This window comes from Procambarus clarkii, chromosome 26 (assembly GCF_040958095.1).
Source record: "Procambarus clarkii isolate CNS0578487 chromosome 26, FALCON_Pclarkii_2.0, whole genome shotgun sequence".
In the NCBI taxonomy this organism is placed as follows: domain Eukaryota; kingdom Metazoa; phylum Arthropoda; class Malacostraca; order Decapoda; family Cambaridae; genus Procambarus; species Procambarus clarkii.
This window is the reverse complement of record NC_091175.1, coordinates 20,498,003-20,517,424: the sequence shown is the minus strand read 5'-3', so window position 1 is coordinate 20,517,424 and position 19,422 is coordinate 20,498,003. Positions and strand designations below refer to the sequence as shown.

At 47.7% G+C, this 19,422-nt stretch overlaps 1 protein-coding gene and 1 long non-coding RNA gene across 3 annotated transcripts in view; one reads left to right on the top strand and one right to left on the bottom strand.

Moving 5' to 3' along the window:
• Positions 1–6,895: 6,895 nt before the first annotated feature.
• LOC123756871 (collagen alpha-1(XVIII) chain) overlaps positions 6,896–19,422 on the top strand; it is a 75,831-nt gene continuing 63,304 nt past the window's right edge. For both annotated transcript variants that reach the window (XM_069331946.1, XM_045740266.2), the window contains exon 1: positions 6,896–7,250. In XM_069331946.1, coding sequence (XP_069188047.1) covers positions 7,098–7,250 — 153 coding nt within the window. In that variant the 5' untranslated portion in view covers positions 6,896–7,097. The remainder of the gene's footprint in view (positions 7,251–19,422) is intronic.
• LOC138368753 (uncharacterized) lies at positions 14,326–16,220 on the bottom strand. Its single transcript, XR_011229659.1, has 2 exons — positions 15,333–16,220; positions 14,326–14,557 (listed from the first exon to the last, which is right to left on the bottom strand). It is a non-coding gene; the product is annotated as an uncharacterized lncRNA (long non-coding RNA).

The window sequence follows — 19,422 nt, the reverse complement described above, 5'->3', positions numbered from 1 at the left end:
AGGGGAGGCAGGGAGTGAGGGGAGGCTGGAGGAGGGAGTGAGGGGAGGCAGGGGCAGGGAGTGAGGGGAGGCAGGGGCAGGGAGTGAGGGGAGGCAGGGGCAGGGAGTGAGGGGAGGCAGGAGCAGGGAGTGAGGGGAGGCAGGGGCAGGGAGTGAGGGGAGGCTGGAGCAGGGAGTGAGGGAAGCAGGAGCAGGGAGTGAGGGGAGGCTGGAGCAGGGAGTGAGGGGAGGCAGGAGCAGGGAGTGAGGGGAGGCTGGAGCAGGGAGTGAGGGGAGGCAGGGGCAGGGAGTGAGGGGAGGCAGGGAGTGAGGGGAGGCTGGAGGAGGGAGTGAGGGGAGGCAGGGGCAGGGAGTGAGGGGAGGCAGGGGCAGGGAGTGAGGGGAGGCAGGGGCAGGGAGTGAGGGGAGGCAGGAGCAGGGAGTGAGGGGAGGCAGGGGCAGGGAGTGAGGGGAGGCTGGAGCAGGGAGTGAGGGAAGCAGGAGCAGGGAGTGAGGGGAGGCTGGAGCAGGGAGTGAGGGGAGGCAGGAGCAGGGAGGGAGGGAGTGATGGGAGGCTGGAGCAGGGCGTGAGGGGAAGCAGGAGCAGGGAGTGAGGGGAGGCTGGAGCAGGGAGTGAGGGGAGGCAGGGGCAGGGAGTGAGGGGAGGCAGGGGCAGGGAGTGAGGGGAAGCAGGAGCAGGGAGTGAGGGGAGGCTGGAGCAGGGAGTGAGGGGAGGCAGGAGCAGGGAGGGAGGGTGTGATGGGAGGCTGGAGCAGGGCGTGAGGGGAAGCAGGAGCAGGGAGTGAGGGGAAGCAGGAGCAGGGAGTGAGGGGAGGCTGGAGCAGGGAGTGAGGGGAGGCAGGGGCAGGGAGTGAGGGGAGGCAGGAGCAGGGAGTGAGGGGAGGCTGGAGCAGGGAGTGAGGGGAGGCAGGGGCAGGGAGTGAGGGGAGGCAGGGGCAGGGAGTGAGGGGAGGCAGGGAGTGAGGGGAGGCAGGGAGTGAGGGGAGAACCAAGCCCCACAAAACATAATTCTAAGATACAATACAGACCAGACACCCTACACCTGAAAAAGACCATTAAACAAAACATCAAACATGTACACAATCATGTAAATCTGTATTTATAAATATAGACAGTACTCGTCTAGAGACATCGTCACATATGTTGACATTCACGTGAAGAACCTTAGACACATTCACAGCTCCCTGCAAGAGAGAGAATGCTTAGCTTAGCTGCTAACACACACACACACACACACACACACACACACACACACACAGACACAGACACAGACACAGACACAGACACAGACACAGACACACACACACACACACACACACACACACACACACACACAGACACAGACACAGACACACACACACACACACACACACACACACACACACACACACACACACACACACACACACACACACACACACACACACACACACACACACACACACACACACACACACACACACACACACACACACCGTGTCAGCAAAGCGGACAGCCCGCCTGAGGTCATAACTCATACTTTATCCCCCAGTTCTGAACTCATACCCTCCTATCCATCCCCCCCCTCCCCCCCCCCCTTGCCCCCCGAAAATCAACAGTGGGATAAGCTGGGGAAGAGATGGATTGATAAAGATTAAGCCACCCAAGAGGTGGCACGGGCATGAATAGCCCGTAATGGGGGAGAAGGAGTTGAGGGAGATAATATATGATTATAGTGGGAGGAAGGTTGGTGGGAGACACGTGGGTGAAGGTCTGTGGTGAACCCTGGGGCAGGAGAGGGAGAGAAGGGGAGGAGGAAGGAGATGGGATAGGAAAGGGAAGAGGAGATATAGGGAGAGAGAGAGAGGAAGATGGGGAAGATGACCGATATTTGGCCCCTATGAGGCACCTTGTGCTTATACTCACCCAAACTCGATCATTTGTGGCATAAATCAGCAACCATCTGTCCAAACCAGTGTTTGCTCCAGGATCACCTTCCTGGATCTGAAGTTATGTAATGTTTATCCATTGTTTCGTGATCAGTTGTGTGGTGATGTAATTAACACCAATATGGCCCCCCTTGTTACACCACTCACGCCCGTGTAGACGTCACCCACGTCATCCATAACTCTTCACAGTGTGTGGCGATAGAAAGCAAGAGTGGATGTTTAATGTGTACTTAATTCATAATGATGTTCTGCCGAGAATCTTAGCCAAGTATCCAACATTTGTTCTGATATGTTTCTCCTGCACACCGTGATGCATCAATGAACGAATCCACAAGGGCCGTGACGAGGATTCGAACGAGGATAGGGTACAATTAATAAGTCCACTTGCAGACAGTAAGGACGGGACAATATTTTGAGCCAATATGCGGTCGAAAAGTATTTGGTACCAATAAACGGTCTTTATTTGACACTGACAAACATTGGTCGACTGTGACACACCATCGTTAGGGGGGGGGGGGACAGAAGAAACGAATACGCCTATGACGTGACGTCACTAAAATCAAAACAGTATGTCGTAGGCCTAACCCACACATTAACCAACCCACACATAAACCAACCCACACAGTTTTAGTTAGTTTAGTTCATTTATTATGCACCCCATACCCATCTTGTGGGCGGTAGTGGAAAGGGTTACAGAGGCACATAATGGGCTCAGGGACTGAACCCCACAATTCATTTAGCTAAGCAAGTTACAATCTTGATGAGGTAGTTACAAAATTCAATATAAGTCATCACATCAACAATGGGTTCGAGATCGACCTCAAGTACAGGTTCTAAATTAAGCAACTGACATATGTGGAGAGCTAGTGTCAACATTTATATGTTTGTCCTGCACACCGCCCCCCATCCAGTGGGCAGCGGTGGATAGGTTACACCGCCCCCCATCCAGTGGGCAGCGGTGGATAGGTTACACCGCCCCCCATCCAGTGGGCAGCGGTGGATAGGTTACACCGCCCCCCATCCAGTGGGCAGCGGTGGATAGGTTACACCGCCCCCCATCCAGTGGGCAGCGGTGGATAGGTTACACCGCCCCCCATCCAGTGGGCAGCGGTGGATAGGTTACACCGCCCCCCATCCAGTGGGCAGCGGTGGATAGGTTACACCGCCCCCCATCCAGTGGGCAGCGGTGGATAGGTTACACCGCCCCCCATCCAGTGGGCAGCGGTGGATAGGTTACACCGCCCCCCATCCAGTGGGCAGCGGTGGATAGGTTACACCGCCCCCCATCCAGTGGGCAGCGGTGGATAGGTTACACCGCCCCCCATCCAGTGGGCAGCGGTGGATAGGTTACAATCACTTAGTTACTACCTACAGTTACCAAACTGGGGATATTTGGCTAAAATTTCTGGTAGCAGATCATTTTGAATGAAATATTGACACATCGCTGGAACATTGGTTATAGAATTGTCTCTAAATTCACGTATCTTTTCGCACTCCATCACATAGTGACGGAGGGTGTGCCAATAATTTTGTTGACACAGTTTACATTTGGTCAGGTCTACATTAGCAGATAATGAGAATTTCCAAAGATATGTATGAACCAACCCACACATTAATAAACCAACCCACACATTTATAAACCAACCCACACATTAATAAACCAACCCACACATTTATAAACCAACCCACACATTAATAAACCAACCCACACATTTATAAACCAACCCACACATTAATAAACCAACCCACACATTTATAAACCAACCCACACATTTATAAACCAACCCACACATTTATAAACCAACCCACACATTAATAAACCAACCCACACATTAATAAACCAACCCACAAAAGAATAACACAACCCACACATTTATAAACCAACCCACACATTTATAAACCAACCCACACATTAATAAACCAACCCACACATTTATAAACCAACCCACACATTAATAAACCAACCCACACATTAATAAACCAACCCACACATTAATAAACCAACCCACACATTAATAAACCAACCCACACATTAATAAACCAACCCACACATGAATAACACAACCCACACATTTATAAACCAACCCACACATTTATAAACCAACCCACACATTTATAAACCAACCCACACATTAATAAACCAACCCACACATTAATAAACCAACCCACAAAAGAATAACACAACCCACACATTAATAAACCAACCCACACATTAATAAACCAACCCACACATTAATAAACCAACCCACACATTAATAAACCAACCCACACATGAATAACACAACCCACACATTTATAAACCAACCCACACATTAATAAACCAGCCCACACATTAATAAACCAACCCACAAAAGAATAACACAACCCACACATTTATAAACCAACCCACACATTTATAAACCAGCCCACACATTTATAAACCAACCCACACATTTATAAACCAACCCACACATTAATAAACCAACCCACACATTTATAAACCAACCCACACATTAATAAACCAACCCACACATTAATAAACCAACCCACACATTTATAAACCAATCCACACATTTATAAACCAACCCACACATTAATAAACCAACCCACACATTTATAAACCAACCCACACATTAATAAACCAACCCACACATTAATAAACCAACCCACACATTAATAAACCAACCCACACATTAATAAACCAACCCACACATGAATAACACAACCCACACATTTATAAACCAACCCACACATTAATAAACCAACCCACAAAAGAATAACACAACCCACACATTTATAAACCAACCCACACATTTATAAACCAGCCCACACATTTATAAACCAACCCACACATTTATAAACCAACCCACACATTTATAAACCAACCCACACATTAATAAACCAGCCCACACATTTATAAACCAACCCACACATTTATAAACCAACCCACACATTAATAAACCAACCCACACATTAATAAACCAACCCACACATTAATAAGCCAACCCACACATAAACCAACCAAGCCACACACACATGAACCAAGCCACACACACATGAACCAAGCCACACACACATGAACCAAGCCACACACACATGAACCAAGCCACACACACATGAACCAAGCCACACACTCATGAACCAAGCCACACACACACATGAACCAAGCCACACACACATGAACCAAGCCACACACACATGAACCAAGCCACACACACATGAACCAAGCCACACACACATGAACCAAGCCACACACACATGAACCAAGCCACACACACATGAACCAAGCCACACACACATGAACCAAGCCACACACACATGAACCAAGCCACACACACATGAACCAAGCCACACACACATGAACCAAGCCACACACACATGAACCAAGCCACACCCACATGAACCAAGCCACACACACATGAACCAAGCCACACACACATGAACCATGCCACACACACACATGAACCAAGCCACACACACATGAACCAAGCCACACACACATGAACCAAGCCACACACACATGAACCAAGCCACACACACATGAACCAAGCCACACACACATGAACCAAGCCACACACACATGAACCAAGCCACACACACATGAACCAAGCCACACACACATGAACCAAGCCACACAGACATGAACCAAGCCACACACACATGAACCAAGCCACACACACATGAACCAAGCCACACACACATGAACCAAGCCACACACACATGAACCAAGCCACACACACATGAACCAAGCCACACACACATGAACCAAGCCACACACACATGAACCAAGCCACACAGACATGAGCCAAGCCACACACACATGAACCAAGCCACACACACATGAACCAAGCCACACACACATGAACCAAGCCACACACACATGAACCAAGCCACACAGACATACCAGACAGACAATGACATTACAGACACAATGGTTCTAGCCAGATCTGTACACCATTTAGTGTCGGCAACTAATGAAATGTTCACAGCGTAGCTCTTGGCTAAATTATTTATGATTAACAAAGCCTAATGATATATTCTATAATATTGTAATGCGTAGTAAGGTAAGTAGGTAAGGGAGCATGAAGGCAAGGTAAGGGAGCATGAAGGCAAGGTAAGGGAGCATGAAGGCAAGGTAAGGGAGCATGAAGGCAAGGTAAGGGAGCATGAAGGCAAGGTAAGGGAGCATGAAGGCAAGGTAAGGGAGCATGAAGGCAAGGTAAGGGAGCATGAAGGCAAGGTAAGGGAGCATGAAGGCAAGGTAAGGGAGCATGAAGGCAAGGTAAGGGAGCATGAAGGCAAGGTAAGGGAGCATGAAGGCAAGGTAAGGGAGCATGAAGGCAAGGATGTGCAATTCATATGGATTTCCAGAAAATATTTTATAAAGCTCGTAATTTTTTGTGAGAAATGTGTATGGTGCAGACGCTCGAGTTTTGGGTTGATGAGGAGTGAGAAGGTTGATGAATGGGTGGTAGGTGAAGGGGGCAGGTGAAGGTGAAGGGGGCAGGTGAAGGTGAAGGGGGCAGCATGGGGATGAACACTACAGATCTAGGTAAGCTCATATTAATAATAGTTACACGAGGTGGCGTGACTGCCTTAGCTACGCATATCCCCCCTTCCTCTACTTCCCTTTCACTGCAAGAGCACTGTGGCGACTCTGGTGGCCACCCACCATCATCATATGCCGGCACAAGACAAGAGGGAAGGGAGCCAAATTATGGCACCCGGACGTTAACTGGAGACTGTCCAGTTAGCGACTCCTCTCAAGCAATGAGGACAAATTAACAGGGCAAGACTGGTCTCTTCGGCGCCACTGATCCGCCTCAAGATAAAAAAAAAGGCGACCCACCAAGACGGCGCACTGGGAATCACTCGCCGCCTCTCATTGGTCGAGGCGGCCCGGCCTCCACCAATCACCGGCGACTCTGTGCTACCAGAAGGCAGCTGGGGACCTCAACTTGCCGAGAACCTTCAGACGCTTCCAGGTTCCAGTCGAGCCTGGAGCTGACGGTTCTGCCGAGAAGTTGGTGTAACATATCGGAGTACAGTGCCTCAATACGTCTTCCAGAGTGAACAAGTGCATATCAGAATTAACAAAGACACCTGATCCTGCAAGCAGTGCACCATGGCACAGCAGTGAGTGTATAAGAGTGTGAGAGGAGCGTCCACGTGGAGGACTCACACATCAGGATGGCAGCCGAGGTGTCTAAGACGGGGAAGATCGGAGCGGGCGTGGTGCTGTTCCTGGTGCTGGCGGTGGTGGCCGTGCTGGCCGTGGGCTCCGCCGTCGGCTGGTATGACCAAGATGTTGAACCACCTCCTCCTCCAGGCTTCAAGGAGAGGGTAAGTCACTCTCACTTGACGCACTCACAACCATAACACACTTCAGTCTTAGACTTGTATGTGAAATACTGTCTAGGGGTTAAGATCCCAGCCTCTCCATCACGCTCCTTGTATCATTTTCCCACACTCAGTTGACTCACACACTCAGTTGACTCACACACTCAGTTGACTCACACAATCAGTTGACTCCCACACTCAGTTGACTCACACAGTCAGTTGACTCACACACTCAGTTGACTCACACACTCAGTTGACTCACACACTCAGTTGACTCCCACACTCAGTTGACTCACACACTCAGTTGACTCACACAGTCAGTTGACTCACACACTCAGTTGACTCCCACACTCAGTTGACTCCCACACTCAGTTGACTCAGACACTCAGTTGACTCAGACACTCAGTTGACTCAGACACTCAGTTGACTCAGACACTCAGTTGACTCAGACACTCAGTTGACTCAGACACTCAGTTGACTCACACACTCAGTTGACTCACACACTCAGTTGACTCACACACTCAGCTAAGTCACACACTCAGTTGACTCCCACACTCAGTTGACTCACACACTCAGTTGACTCACACACTCAGTTGACTCCCACACTCAGCTAACTCACACACTCAGTTGACTCCCACACTCAGTTGACTCCCACACTCAGTTGACTCACACACTCACTTGACTCCCACACTCAGTTGACTCACACACTCAGTTGACTCACACACTCAGTTGACTCACACACTCAGTTGACTCACACACTCAGTTGACTCACACACTCACTTGACTCACACACTCAGTTGACTCACACACTCAGTTGACTCACACACTCAGTTGACTCCCACACTCAGTTGACTCACACACTCAGCTGACACACACTCAGTTGACTCACACACTCAGTTGACTCACACACTCAGCTGACTCACACACTCAGCTGACTCACACACTCAGCTGACTCCCACACTCAGTTGACTCCCACACTCAGTTGACTCCCACACTCAGTTGACTCACACACTCAGTTGACTCACACTCAGTTGACTCACACACTCAGTTGACTCACACACTCAGTTGACTCACACTCAGTTGACTCACACTCAGTTGACTCACACACTCAGTTGACTCCCACACTCAGTTGACTCACACACTCAGCAGCTGAGACCAGCTAGGCGTAGAAGTTGGCAAACTTAATTAATGTTGCAACTTGGGCTTCTTGCAATGGAACTGCTGTTTTTATTTTTGCCATTTATTTTATATATATATATATATATATATATATATATATATATATATATATATATATATATATATATATATATATATATATATATATATGTGTATATCACGAAAATAAACACGTGATTAAGAATGTGACAATGTCAGACCACGAAGGAAAAATGAAACAGGAAATTTCCTTAAGTACTTTCGTATATTAAATACATCTTCAGAAGGTCGCAAAGAAGGTCGCAAAGAAGACCTTCTGAAGATGTATTTAATATACGAAAGTACTTAAGGAAATTTCCTGTTTCATTTTTCCTTCGTGGTCTGACATTGTCACATTCTTAATCACGTGTTTATTTTCGTGATATACACACACATATATATATATATATATATATATATATATATATATATATATATATATATATATATATATATATATATATATATATATATATATATATATATATATATATATATATATATATATGTCGTACCTAGTAGCCAGAACGCACTTCTCAGCCTACTATGCAAGGCCCGATTTGCCTAATAAGCCAAGTTTTCATGAAATAATGTTTTTTCGACTACCTAACCTACCTAACCTAACCTAACCTAACTTTTTCGGCTACCTAACCAAACCTAACCTATAAAGATAGGTTAGGTTAGGTTAGGTAGGGTTGGTTAGGTTCAGTCATATATCTACGTTAATTTTAACTCCAATAAAAAAAAAGTGACCTCATACATAATGAAATGGGTAGCTTTATCATTTCATAAGAAAAAAATTAGAAAAAATATATTAATTCAGGAAAACTTGGCTTATTAGGCAAATCGGGCCTTGAATAGTAGGCCAAAAAGTGAGTTCTGGCTACTAGGTACGACATATATATATATATATATATATATATATATATATATATATATATATATATATATATATATATATATATAATGAGTGTGTGTGTGTGCGAACATTCAAGCTTGTTGGCATTTGTGTTGCTCACGTGACCCCACAAAGTGAGGTGATTCGATGAAGTATCTATGCCCAAGCTTACCACCAAGTGCCGTCGGGTCGTTGGGGATATAGCCTCGGCTACCAATGACTTTTGTACAGTCACGGTGGTCGAGTGGTTAAGGAACCAGGTACGCCATGGTGCATATTGTTACATTTTTCATCACGTGTTAATTTTCGTGATTTACAGACACTAAAATATATATATATATATATATATATATATATATATATATATATATATATATATATATATATATATATATATATATATTAGTATATTTTGGTAGCAGTCTTTCCTGTAGACATATTTTATTAAATATGACCGAAAAAGTAAGATTAATAATTCTAACACGAATTTTCTCAATCTTTCGTACATTATGCTTCACTGTTGGAGGTAAATCAAAAATCATATATATGTGTATATATGTAGATAATATATGTGTATATGTAGATATATATGTAGATATCCAAAATATCTAGATATCCACCAAAATGTTTAGTTTTCTGAACCAGTTGGCAGAACCAACTTTGGTCATTTACTCTGGGAACGCGAACATTTGAACCCGTTATTTTGCTGTTGTATATGAACACTTGTGTTGGTGAAACCTTGGAATGGTTGTTGTGCCTTGTCTCCTGACGGTGGCCGGGGTGTGCTCCCCTAGTTGTGCTCGCGGGGGTTGAGCTCTGATCTTTACACCCGCCTCTCAACCGCCTATCACCTTGAGTAGAGATTCCTGAGTCTCTCGAGCTTAATCATATCTACATTTGAAACTGTATATGGAGTCAGCCTCCACCACATCACTGCTTAATGCATTCCATTTACTAACTACTCTGACACTGAAAAAGTTGTTTCTAACGTCCCTGTGGCTCATTTGGGTACTCGGTTTCCACCTGTGTTCCCTTGTTCGTGTACCGCCAGTCTTAAATAATTCATCCTTCTCTAACATGAGAATTTTGTATGTAGTGATCATGTCTCCTCGAGCTCTTCTGTCTTCCAGCGACCTGAGGTGCAGTTCACGCAGCCTTTCCTCGTAACTCATGCCTCTTAGTTCTGGGACTAACGTAGTGGCATACCTCTGAACTGTTTCCTGCTTCATCTTGTGCTTGACAAGGTACGGGCTCCATGCTGGGGCCGCATACTCTAGGATTGGTCTTACATATGTGGTATACAAGGTTGTGAATGATTCCTTACACAGGTGTCTGAAGGCTGTTATGATGTTAGCCAACCTCGCATACGCCGCTGATGTTATTCTTTTTATGTGGGCTTCAGGAGACAAGCTTGGCGTGATATCAGCTGCTAGATCTTTCTCTCCGTCCGTTTCTCGAAGGACTTCATCTCCCATTCGGTATCCTGTGTCTGGCCTCCTATTTCCTCCGCCTAGTTTTATCACCTTACATTTACTTGGGTTGCACTTTAGCAGCCATTTGTCGGACCATTCCTTCAGTTTGTCTAGGTCATCTTGTAGACTTATATTATCTTCTGTCTTAATCCTCCTCATAATTTTTGCATCATCAGCAAACAATGAGAGGAACGAGTCTATACCCTGTGTGTATTCACCTAGTTGTATTCACCTAGTTGTGCTTGCGGGGGTTGAGCTCTGCTCTTTCGGCCCGCCTCTCAACTGTCAACCAACTATTACTAACTTTTTTTCACACCACACACACACTCACACCAAGAAGCAGCCCGTGACAGCTGACTAACTCCCAGGTACCTATTTACTGCTAGGTAACAGGGGCATCAGGGTGAAAGAAACTCTGCCCATTGCTTCTGGTCGGCGCCGGGAATCGAACCCGGGACCACAGGATCACGCGTCCAGCGTGTTGTCCACTCAGCCACCTGCCCATTAAAAAAGGGTACGGTGTGTGTGTACTCACCTAGTTGTACTCACCTATTTGTGCTTGTGGGGGTTGAGCTCTGGCTCTTTGGTCCCGCCTCTCAACGGTCAATCAACAGGTGTACAGGTTTCTGAGCCTACTGGGCTCTATCATATCTACACTTGGAACTGTGTGTATCTAGCGTACCCTGTGTCTCCTGGCGAGGGCAGGTATGCACCCTGTGTGCAGGTTCGACTCCTCACTGTGGCTGCTACTGATGTTATCACGATGGATCACTGTAATGTGATGTCTTTATGCAGGCAATTATATTGTCTTCAATATCCGTTAACTGTCGCCTCACAATGAAACAGGAAGTTGGGAGTAATAAGACTGTTGTGGGATGGATCCTGCATGGCCTCGATAACATCACAGGCATCCTGTCCCCCATAATGGTCCACCATAAATGGCAGGAAATTGGTTTATGTACAGTTAGTTCTTGATAAATTGAACAGCGTGTTATGGTATTTATTTGAATTGTCTTCCCTCTTCCTCTTGGGCTGGACGGTAGAACGACGGTCTCGCGCCATGCAGGTCGGCGTTCAATCCCCAATCGTTCAAGTGATTGGGCACCATTCCTTTCCCCCCGTCCCATCCCATATCCTTATCTTGACCCCTTCCCAGTGCTATATAGTCGTAATGGCTTTAGCATTTTCTCCTGATAATTACCTTTCCTCTCCCCTCCTCCTCTATCAATCATCTCAACCCCCTCCCACCTTGCCCCTCTGTGTCCCCACCTTCCCTCTCTACTTCCCGTGCCTGGTCCGTGCCAGGTCCGTGCCTGGTCCGTGCCACAGTCGGCTAAACATTCCCATTTGGTGATCAGAACTTTGTGATTGGGTCTACAGCCACAGATGGTGGTGGCGGCGCCACCTGCCCCGGGAGGCGCCCTCCACCACACCTGTAGCCTCTCAACCCCTCCTGTAGTCACCTAGTTGTGCTTGCGGGGGTTGAGCTCTTATCTTTCGGCCCGCCTCTCAACTATTACTAACAACTAATTTTCTCACCCCCCCCAGGAAGCAGCCCGTAACAGCTGCCTAACTGTTAATCCTAAACCCTAGGATTACGAGTCCAGAGCGCTGTCCACTCAGCTATCAAGCCCCCTATCCTATGCGTGGTGCCAGGGGGATATGGGGGTAGGGGAGGGAAGGGGTGGTAGTTATGGTGGATGGGGCCCCATCCCTCGTCACGCCAAATACGTGTTATTTCCTAGGGGTATCTACCAATCCGTTTAAAATGCAACGTATTAGTAAATATTAAAGCACCATAATATTGACAATTTCTATGCCTTTGTGTGGATTGGTTACGTGGGTTGCTAGGGTTAGTCCGTCACTGGTTAGGCCAAACACTTACCAGGGGCCAGATTCACGAAGCAGTTACGCAAGCACTTACTAACCTGTACATCTTCTCATTCTTTGGCAGCTTTGTTTACATTTATTAAACAGCTAATGAGCTCCGAAGCACCAGGAGGCTGTTTATAACAATTGGCAAGTTGATGCTTGTAAACTGTTTAATAAATGTAACCAAAGCCGTCAAAGATTGAGGAAAGATGTACACGTTCGTAAGTACTTGCGTAACTGCTTCGTGAATCCGGGTCCTGGAGGCGACCTTTATTCCTTAACATATTTCATCCCATATATCATGTCCTTTAAAAATGTTATTTCCATATTTATCTAATCCCATATTAACTTTGACATGGGTCGAGGGTTTTCGTTCACAGCTCTAATATGTTCCCCTTGCATTCAGTCACTTAGGTGTTCTATAGAACTGGTGTGGCGCTCCAGTTTTAGCCAGACTTTGCATTTGTCCCATCAACTACAAAATTCAGTATATTCATCTTTTGTCATGCCTTTTATTGGTATAAATGTCACAAACTTGCGACCTGCGTGTTGTCAGTTTCAAGTGTACTGTACAAGTTGCATCTGGACTTTATTGCATTTTCTATTGAAACTTCTAAAGACCTCAGAGTTAATCTCAAATTTAGTGCCTCTTTCGGCAGGTATTTATCGAGTGTTGTGTTTGCAGAAGCTTGCAATTTTTCAAGGCAAAAATGCTTAACTATGTAGTTTACATCTTTGCATAATGTCCACAACCTGTCCTCACACTAGGCTGGTTAAAACAGCGGCCGTCCTCCCCAGACGCAGTCATCAGTTTTAACATGCTGTGTATTAAACCTGTGTGTGTTCTCTAATATTATACTTACAAATTCTATGTATCGTTAACTTTGTGTTTGTCATGTTTGCGAGTATTTGTATTACGTGGGTGAAGCATTTAGAACGGTGTGGTTCTAACAAAATTAGTCAGTGAAGCACTTTCGGAAGTGTTCGGATGTCATCAGTTGCGAGTCTTGTAAACTTTCATAAACGGGGGTTTGGCGAGTGCATGAAATTACTTGGGTCTGTTTGGAGGCCGGGCAGCACCATGTCGCTGGATATTCAACAGGCACCAGGCTTCACTCTGCACGCCAATCCGGGTCTTGGTGCATGCACTAGCCCACTTTTGCCTCGCCAAGTACTACTCTACGAACACTTGCCCTTAGTCGCCATGTCCATGATACTGTTTAACACAAGCAAGTCTTTCCCCGTAATTGTTTTACCCTTCTTCCTCACGTTATCTAAGTTAAATTTCTTGATTTAGAGAATCTATTTGTGCCACAATTTTTAGAATCTAAATATAACCGTATCTGTCAATCAACATTAATCTACTTTAGTCGTTTGCGTCCAGTCCATTTAAGTAGCCTACACCATACAAATCCGATGTCAATTCAAAGTAGTTTAATCCGGTTCTGATTAATAAGCGATAGCGAGCCTAGTCTACCAGGCAGAAAGTTTGCCAAGAAACTCGCCAAAAAGGAGGGGCGGGGGCGTTACTTAACCACCGGCAACGAAGTCTAGTTAGTCTACAGATTAACACTAAAAATATGTTTCAGTATTTAGGAAATATTTATACCTAGTGAAAAAAGGAAGTTTTAAAAACCCATTTAGGAATTTTAAAAGTTTATTAATATGGAATACAGAAGCGTCTCTTCCACGTGATAAAATTATGCAGTTCAATTAAAAATAAGGTATACCTTCACAAATATCAATTAAAATCTAAAATTAAGAATGTCGGTGAGAATCTGCATCCTGGAGAGGGTGGAGTCATCCACTGGAGGCGACACACCCCGGTAGTCTCCCACCACAAGGCAGGTCAGTAGCCCAGCTTAGTGTACCTGTAAACAGTAGTAAGGGCAGCTAGTGATTATCAAAACGCCAGGATGGATATACCAAAGACCAACTTAAAGGTTTAAACTAAATTAAGGTAGTGTAGAATGTTGCCTAGGCTATGAACCATTTATGTTTTGTGTACCAACATTGTGAACACTAGTTACAACGGTGCATTTAGTATTTGGGAAGTTGTGGGTCTTAAGATTCTAGCTAATGCCCGAGAAGGTAACCCAAGTACCACTGTTTCAATATTCAGTGGCAGATTGAAATTACCTAGCGAGGTAGAAGGGAAAAAAAAAAAAAAAGAAGTAATCTTTGTGCTTAGTGATAACATGGCTCAAGTTTCTGAAACTACTAGAAGTGAAAGTGCAAGATAACAGACCTGAACCTCTTTTTAGTACTACATGGTTAAGGGGGAAGAGATTAGTACCGATCACTTTCCAATTCAGAGTTGGGAGCTATGAGAGGATGCTAGAGTTAAAAGCTATTAACACAAAATTTGTAATTTTTATTATATAAAAAAGTTATGTCTTCGTATTTTCAGGAACTTTACCGCCATTTCCAAATTTAGTTAAACAAAAATTAAGATAAAAATTGCCAAGTCTTTAATACCTCATTATATATATTGACATTGCCGAATTTAGTTTTAGAACTTTAATCCTGTAGACACTTTCGAGAATACGAGGGAGGGAGGGGGAGGGGGAAGAGTTTCTACTTTAACCACCGCACTTTATAGTTGCCGGTAAAGTAAAGTTCCTCTAACTTAAGATTTATACTCACTCATTTTTAGAGCGTCTCCAGCACAGGTAAAGGCACATGAGCAGAGACATGATAACAAAGCACACCAGCGTGAACACCGTCGTATAACTGACGATGTCGTCCATGCTATGATCACGGCCCCCAGTACCAGCTGCAGCATCAGGCGCAGGAGACGAACCACTAAAAACTGCGAGCGGGTCAGTGACATCGCCTCCATCAATCTCAATCATTGGTACCGCACTTGCCAAGATACCGCTAAATACCATCTTAAAACCGAAGTTAAAGTTTTCACACGCAGCACTTTGCTTTCTGGCGCCCGTCAATTAAAATTAAACGTCAAATGTTGGAGACAAGCCTTCGAGACCCGCTGTGTAAGGCAGCTGCTGGGTTACTGACGATGAACGAGTCTTGCTGGAAGGAAGGAATCTCGGGTCATGAAGTAATGAAGCAAACCACTGCTTCACTTCACACTTCACAACATGCATAGTTTGTATCGTTGAGGCAAGTGTTTAAGTAGAATATAATCACGTAATTACGTCCTAAAGTTCTATGTATAGTTAGGCGTAGGTTAGGTTAGGTGTTTAGGTTCTGTTGGCGATTATTTGTATTTGTAGTACGTGGGTGAAGCATTTATAGCGTTGTGGTTCGAACACAAGTCGTCAGTGAAGCACTTGTTCCGGAAGTGTTCGAACGTCATCAGTTGTGAGTCGTATGTAAACCTAATTAATGACACGTGTCTAAATATGCTGGGATACCAACCAAGCCTAACCTAGGCCTAACTATGCCCAAAATGACAAACAAATGCAACAGCCGCGTGTGAGATCTTAGTGTAACGAGAGCTGCCAAACGCACCAGACGCTCACACGTATTATTCTCACCACGTCAAGGCATTTATTATATAGTTTTGAATTAAATGAAGTAAGAAGATGTATGAACAAATGGTTGCACAAAATATAGGGGTTGTTATCGGGGATAAGAACCTTGTTACACTCATGGAACTTCCCTTAGGCCAGGGGGGGGGGGGGTGGCCAGTAAACGATTGGCGGTATTGGCATCAGTGGGGGGGGGGGGGGCACCAAATACTAGGGGGAATATAGGACTCAATCTCTTGGAAAAATAAATGTTGGTATTAGATTAGAATTAACTTTGACTATTAACTATATTTATTAACTATAACAAATAATTGCATAAATAGACTGGTGGTTATAGACAGTTGGGAGCTGAGACACAACCGTGCAGGGACAAGTGCTGAAGTGCACATAGGTGAGTACACAGCTGTGAAGACAACACAGCCCCAGCACTCACTCACCGCTCACACAGCTGTGAAGACAACACAGCCCCAGCACTCACTCACCGCTCACACAGCTGTGAAGACAACACAGCCCCAGCACTCACTCACCGCTCACACAGCTGTGAAGACAACACACAGCCCCAGCACTCACTCACCGCTCACACAGCTGTGAAGACAACACACAGCCCCAGCACTCACTCACCGCTCACACAGCTGTGAAGACAACACACAGCCCCAGCACTCACTCACCGCTCCCATTATTGGTGAAAATAACTCACGGGAATTTCCATTAGTGTTTCTGAATATTTTCCGTGTGTCTTTATCCATCCAAACATCGCGGGGTTATATGCATCTGATTAACACGTCTTAGGAGACCTTCCTGTCCTCAGCCTCCCAGCGGCCCTCATAGTCTCTCATGTGCTGACCCCCCCCCCCCTACACTCCCAGCAGCACCTGGGGTACTGCTGACCCCCCCCTCTAACACTCCCAGCAGCACCTGGGGTACTGCTGACCCCCCCCCCTACACTCCCAGCAGCACCTGGGGTACTGCTGACCCCCCCTACACTCCCAGCAGCACCTGGGGTACTGCTGACCCCCCCCTACACTCCCAGCAGCACCTGGGGTACTGCTGACCCCCCCCTCTAACACTCCCAGCAGCACCTGGGATACTGCTGACCCCCCCTCTTACACTCCCAGCAGCACCTGGGGTACTGCTGACCCCCCCCCCCTCTAACACTCCCAGCAGCACCTGGGGTACTGCTGACCCCCCCCTCTAACACTCCCAGCAGCACCTGGGGTACTGCTGACCCCCCCCCCCTCTAACACTCCCAGCAGCACCTGGGGTACTGCTGACCCCCCTACACTACCAGCAGCACCTGGGGTACTGCTGACCCCCCTACACTACCAGCAGCACCTGGGGTACTGCTGACCCCCCCCTCTAACACTCCCAGCAGCACCTGGGGTACTGCTGACCCCCCCCCTACACTCCCAGCAGCACCTGGGGTACTGCTGACCCCCCCCCTACACTCCCAGCAGCACCTGGGGTACTGCTGACCCCCCCTCTAACACTCCCAGCAGCACCTGGGGTACTGCTGACCCCCCCCCTACACTCCCAGCAGCACCTGGGGTACTGCTGACCCCCCCTCTAACACTCCCAGCAGCACCTGGGGTACTGCTGACCCCCCCCTCCTACACTCCCAGCAGCACCTGGGGTACTGCTGACCCCCCCCTACACTCCCAGCAGCACCTGGGGTACTGCTGACCCCCCCCTACACTCCCAGCAGCACCTGGGGTACTGCTGACCCCCCCCCTACACTCCCAGCAGCACCTGGGGTACTGCTGACCCCCCCCCTACACTCCCAGCAGCACCTGGGGTACTGCTGACCCCCCCTACACTCCCAGCAGCACCTGGGGTACTGCTGACCCCCCCCTACACTCCCAGCAGCACCTGGGGTACTGCTGACCCCCCCCCCCTCTAACACTCCCAGCAGCACCTGGGGTACTGCTGACCCCCCCCCTCTAACACTCCCAGCAGCACCTGGGGTACTGCTGACCCCCCCTCCTACACTCCCAGCAGCACCTGGGGTACTGCTGACCCCCCCTCTAACACTCCCAGCAGCACCTGGGGTACTGCTGACCCCCCCCCCTACACTCCCAGCAGCACCTGGGGTACTGCTGACCCCCCCCCTACACTCCCAGCAGCACCTGGGGTACTGCTGACCCCCCCCCTACACTCCCAGCAGCACCTGGGGTACTGCTGACCCCCCCCCTACACTCCCAGCAGCACCTGGGGTACTGCTGACCCCCCCCCTACACTCCCAGCAGCACCTGGGGTACTGCTGACCCCCCCTACACTCCCAGCAGCACCTGGGGTACTGCTGACCCCCCCCTACACTCCCAGCAGCACCTGGGGTACTGCTGACCCCCCCCTACACTCCCAGCAGTACCTGGGGTACTGCTGACCCCCCCCCCTACACTCCCAACAGCACCTGGGGTACTGCTGACCCCCCCCCTACACTCCCAGCAGCACCTGGGGTACTGCTGACCCCCCCCCCTACACTCCCAGCAGCACCTGGGGTACTGCTGACCCCCCCCCTACACTCCCAGCAGCACCTGGGGTACTGCTGGCCTCCTTCAGCTCCATCACTATTCCCTACCATCTCACCACCCCAGCACTACCTGGCCTCCTTCAGCTCCATCACTATTCCCTACCATCTCACCACCCCAGCACTACCTGGCCTCCTTCAGCTCCATCACTATTCCCTACCATCTCACCACCCCAGCACTACCTGGCCTCCTTCAGCTCCATCACTATTCCCTACCATCTCACCACCCCAGCACTACCTGGCCTCCTTCAGCTCCATCACTATTCCCTACCATCTCACCACCCCAGCACTACCTGGCCTCCTTCAGCTCCATCACTATTCCCTACCATCTCACCACCCCAGCACTACCTGGCCTCCTTCAGCTCCATCACTATTCCCTACCATCTCACCACCCCAGCACTACCTGGCCTCCTTCAGCTCCATCACTATTCCCTACCATCTCACCACCCCAGCACTACCTGGCCTCCTTCAGCTCCATCACTATTCCCTACCATCTCACCACCCCAGCACTACCTGGCCTCCTTCAGCTCCATCACTATTCCCTACCATCTCACCACCCCAGCACTACCTGGCCTCCTTCAGCTCCATCACTATTCCCTACCATCTCACCACCCCAGCACTACCTGGCCTCCTTCAGCTCCATCACTATTCCCTACCATCTCACCACCCCAGCACTACCTGGCCTCCTTCAGCTCCATCACTATTCCCTACCATC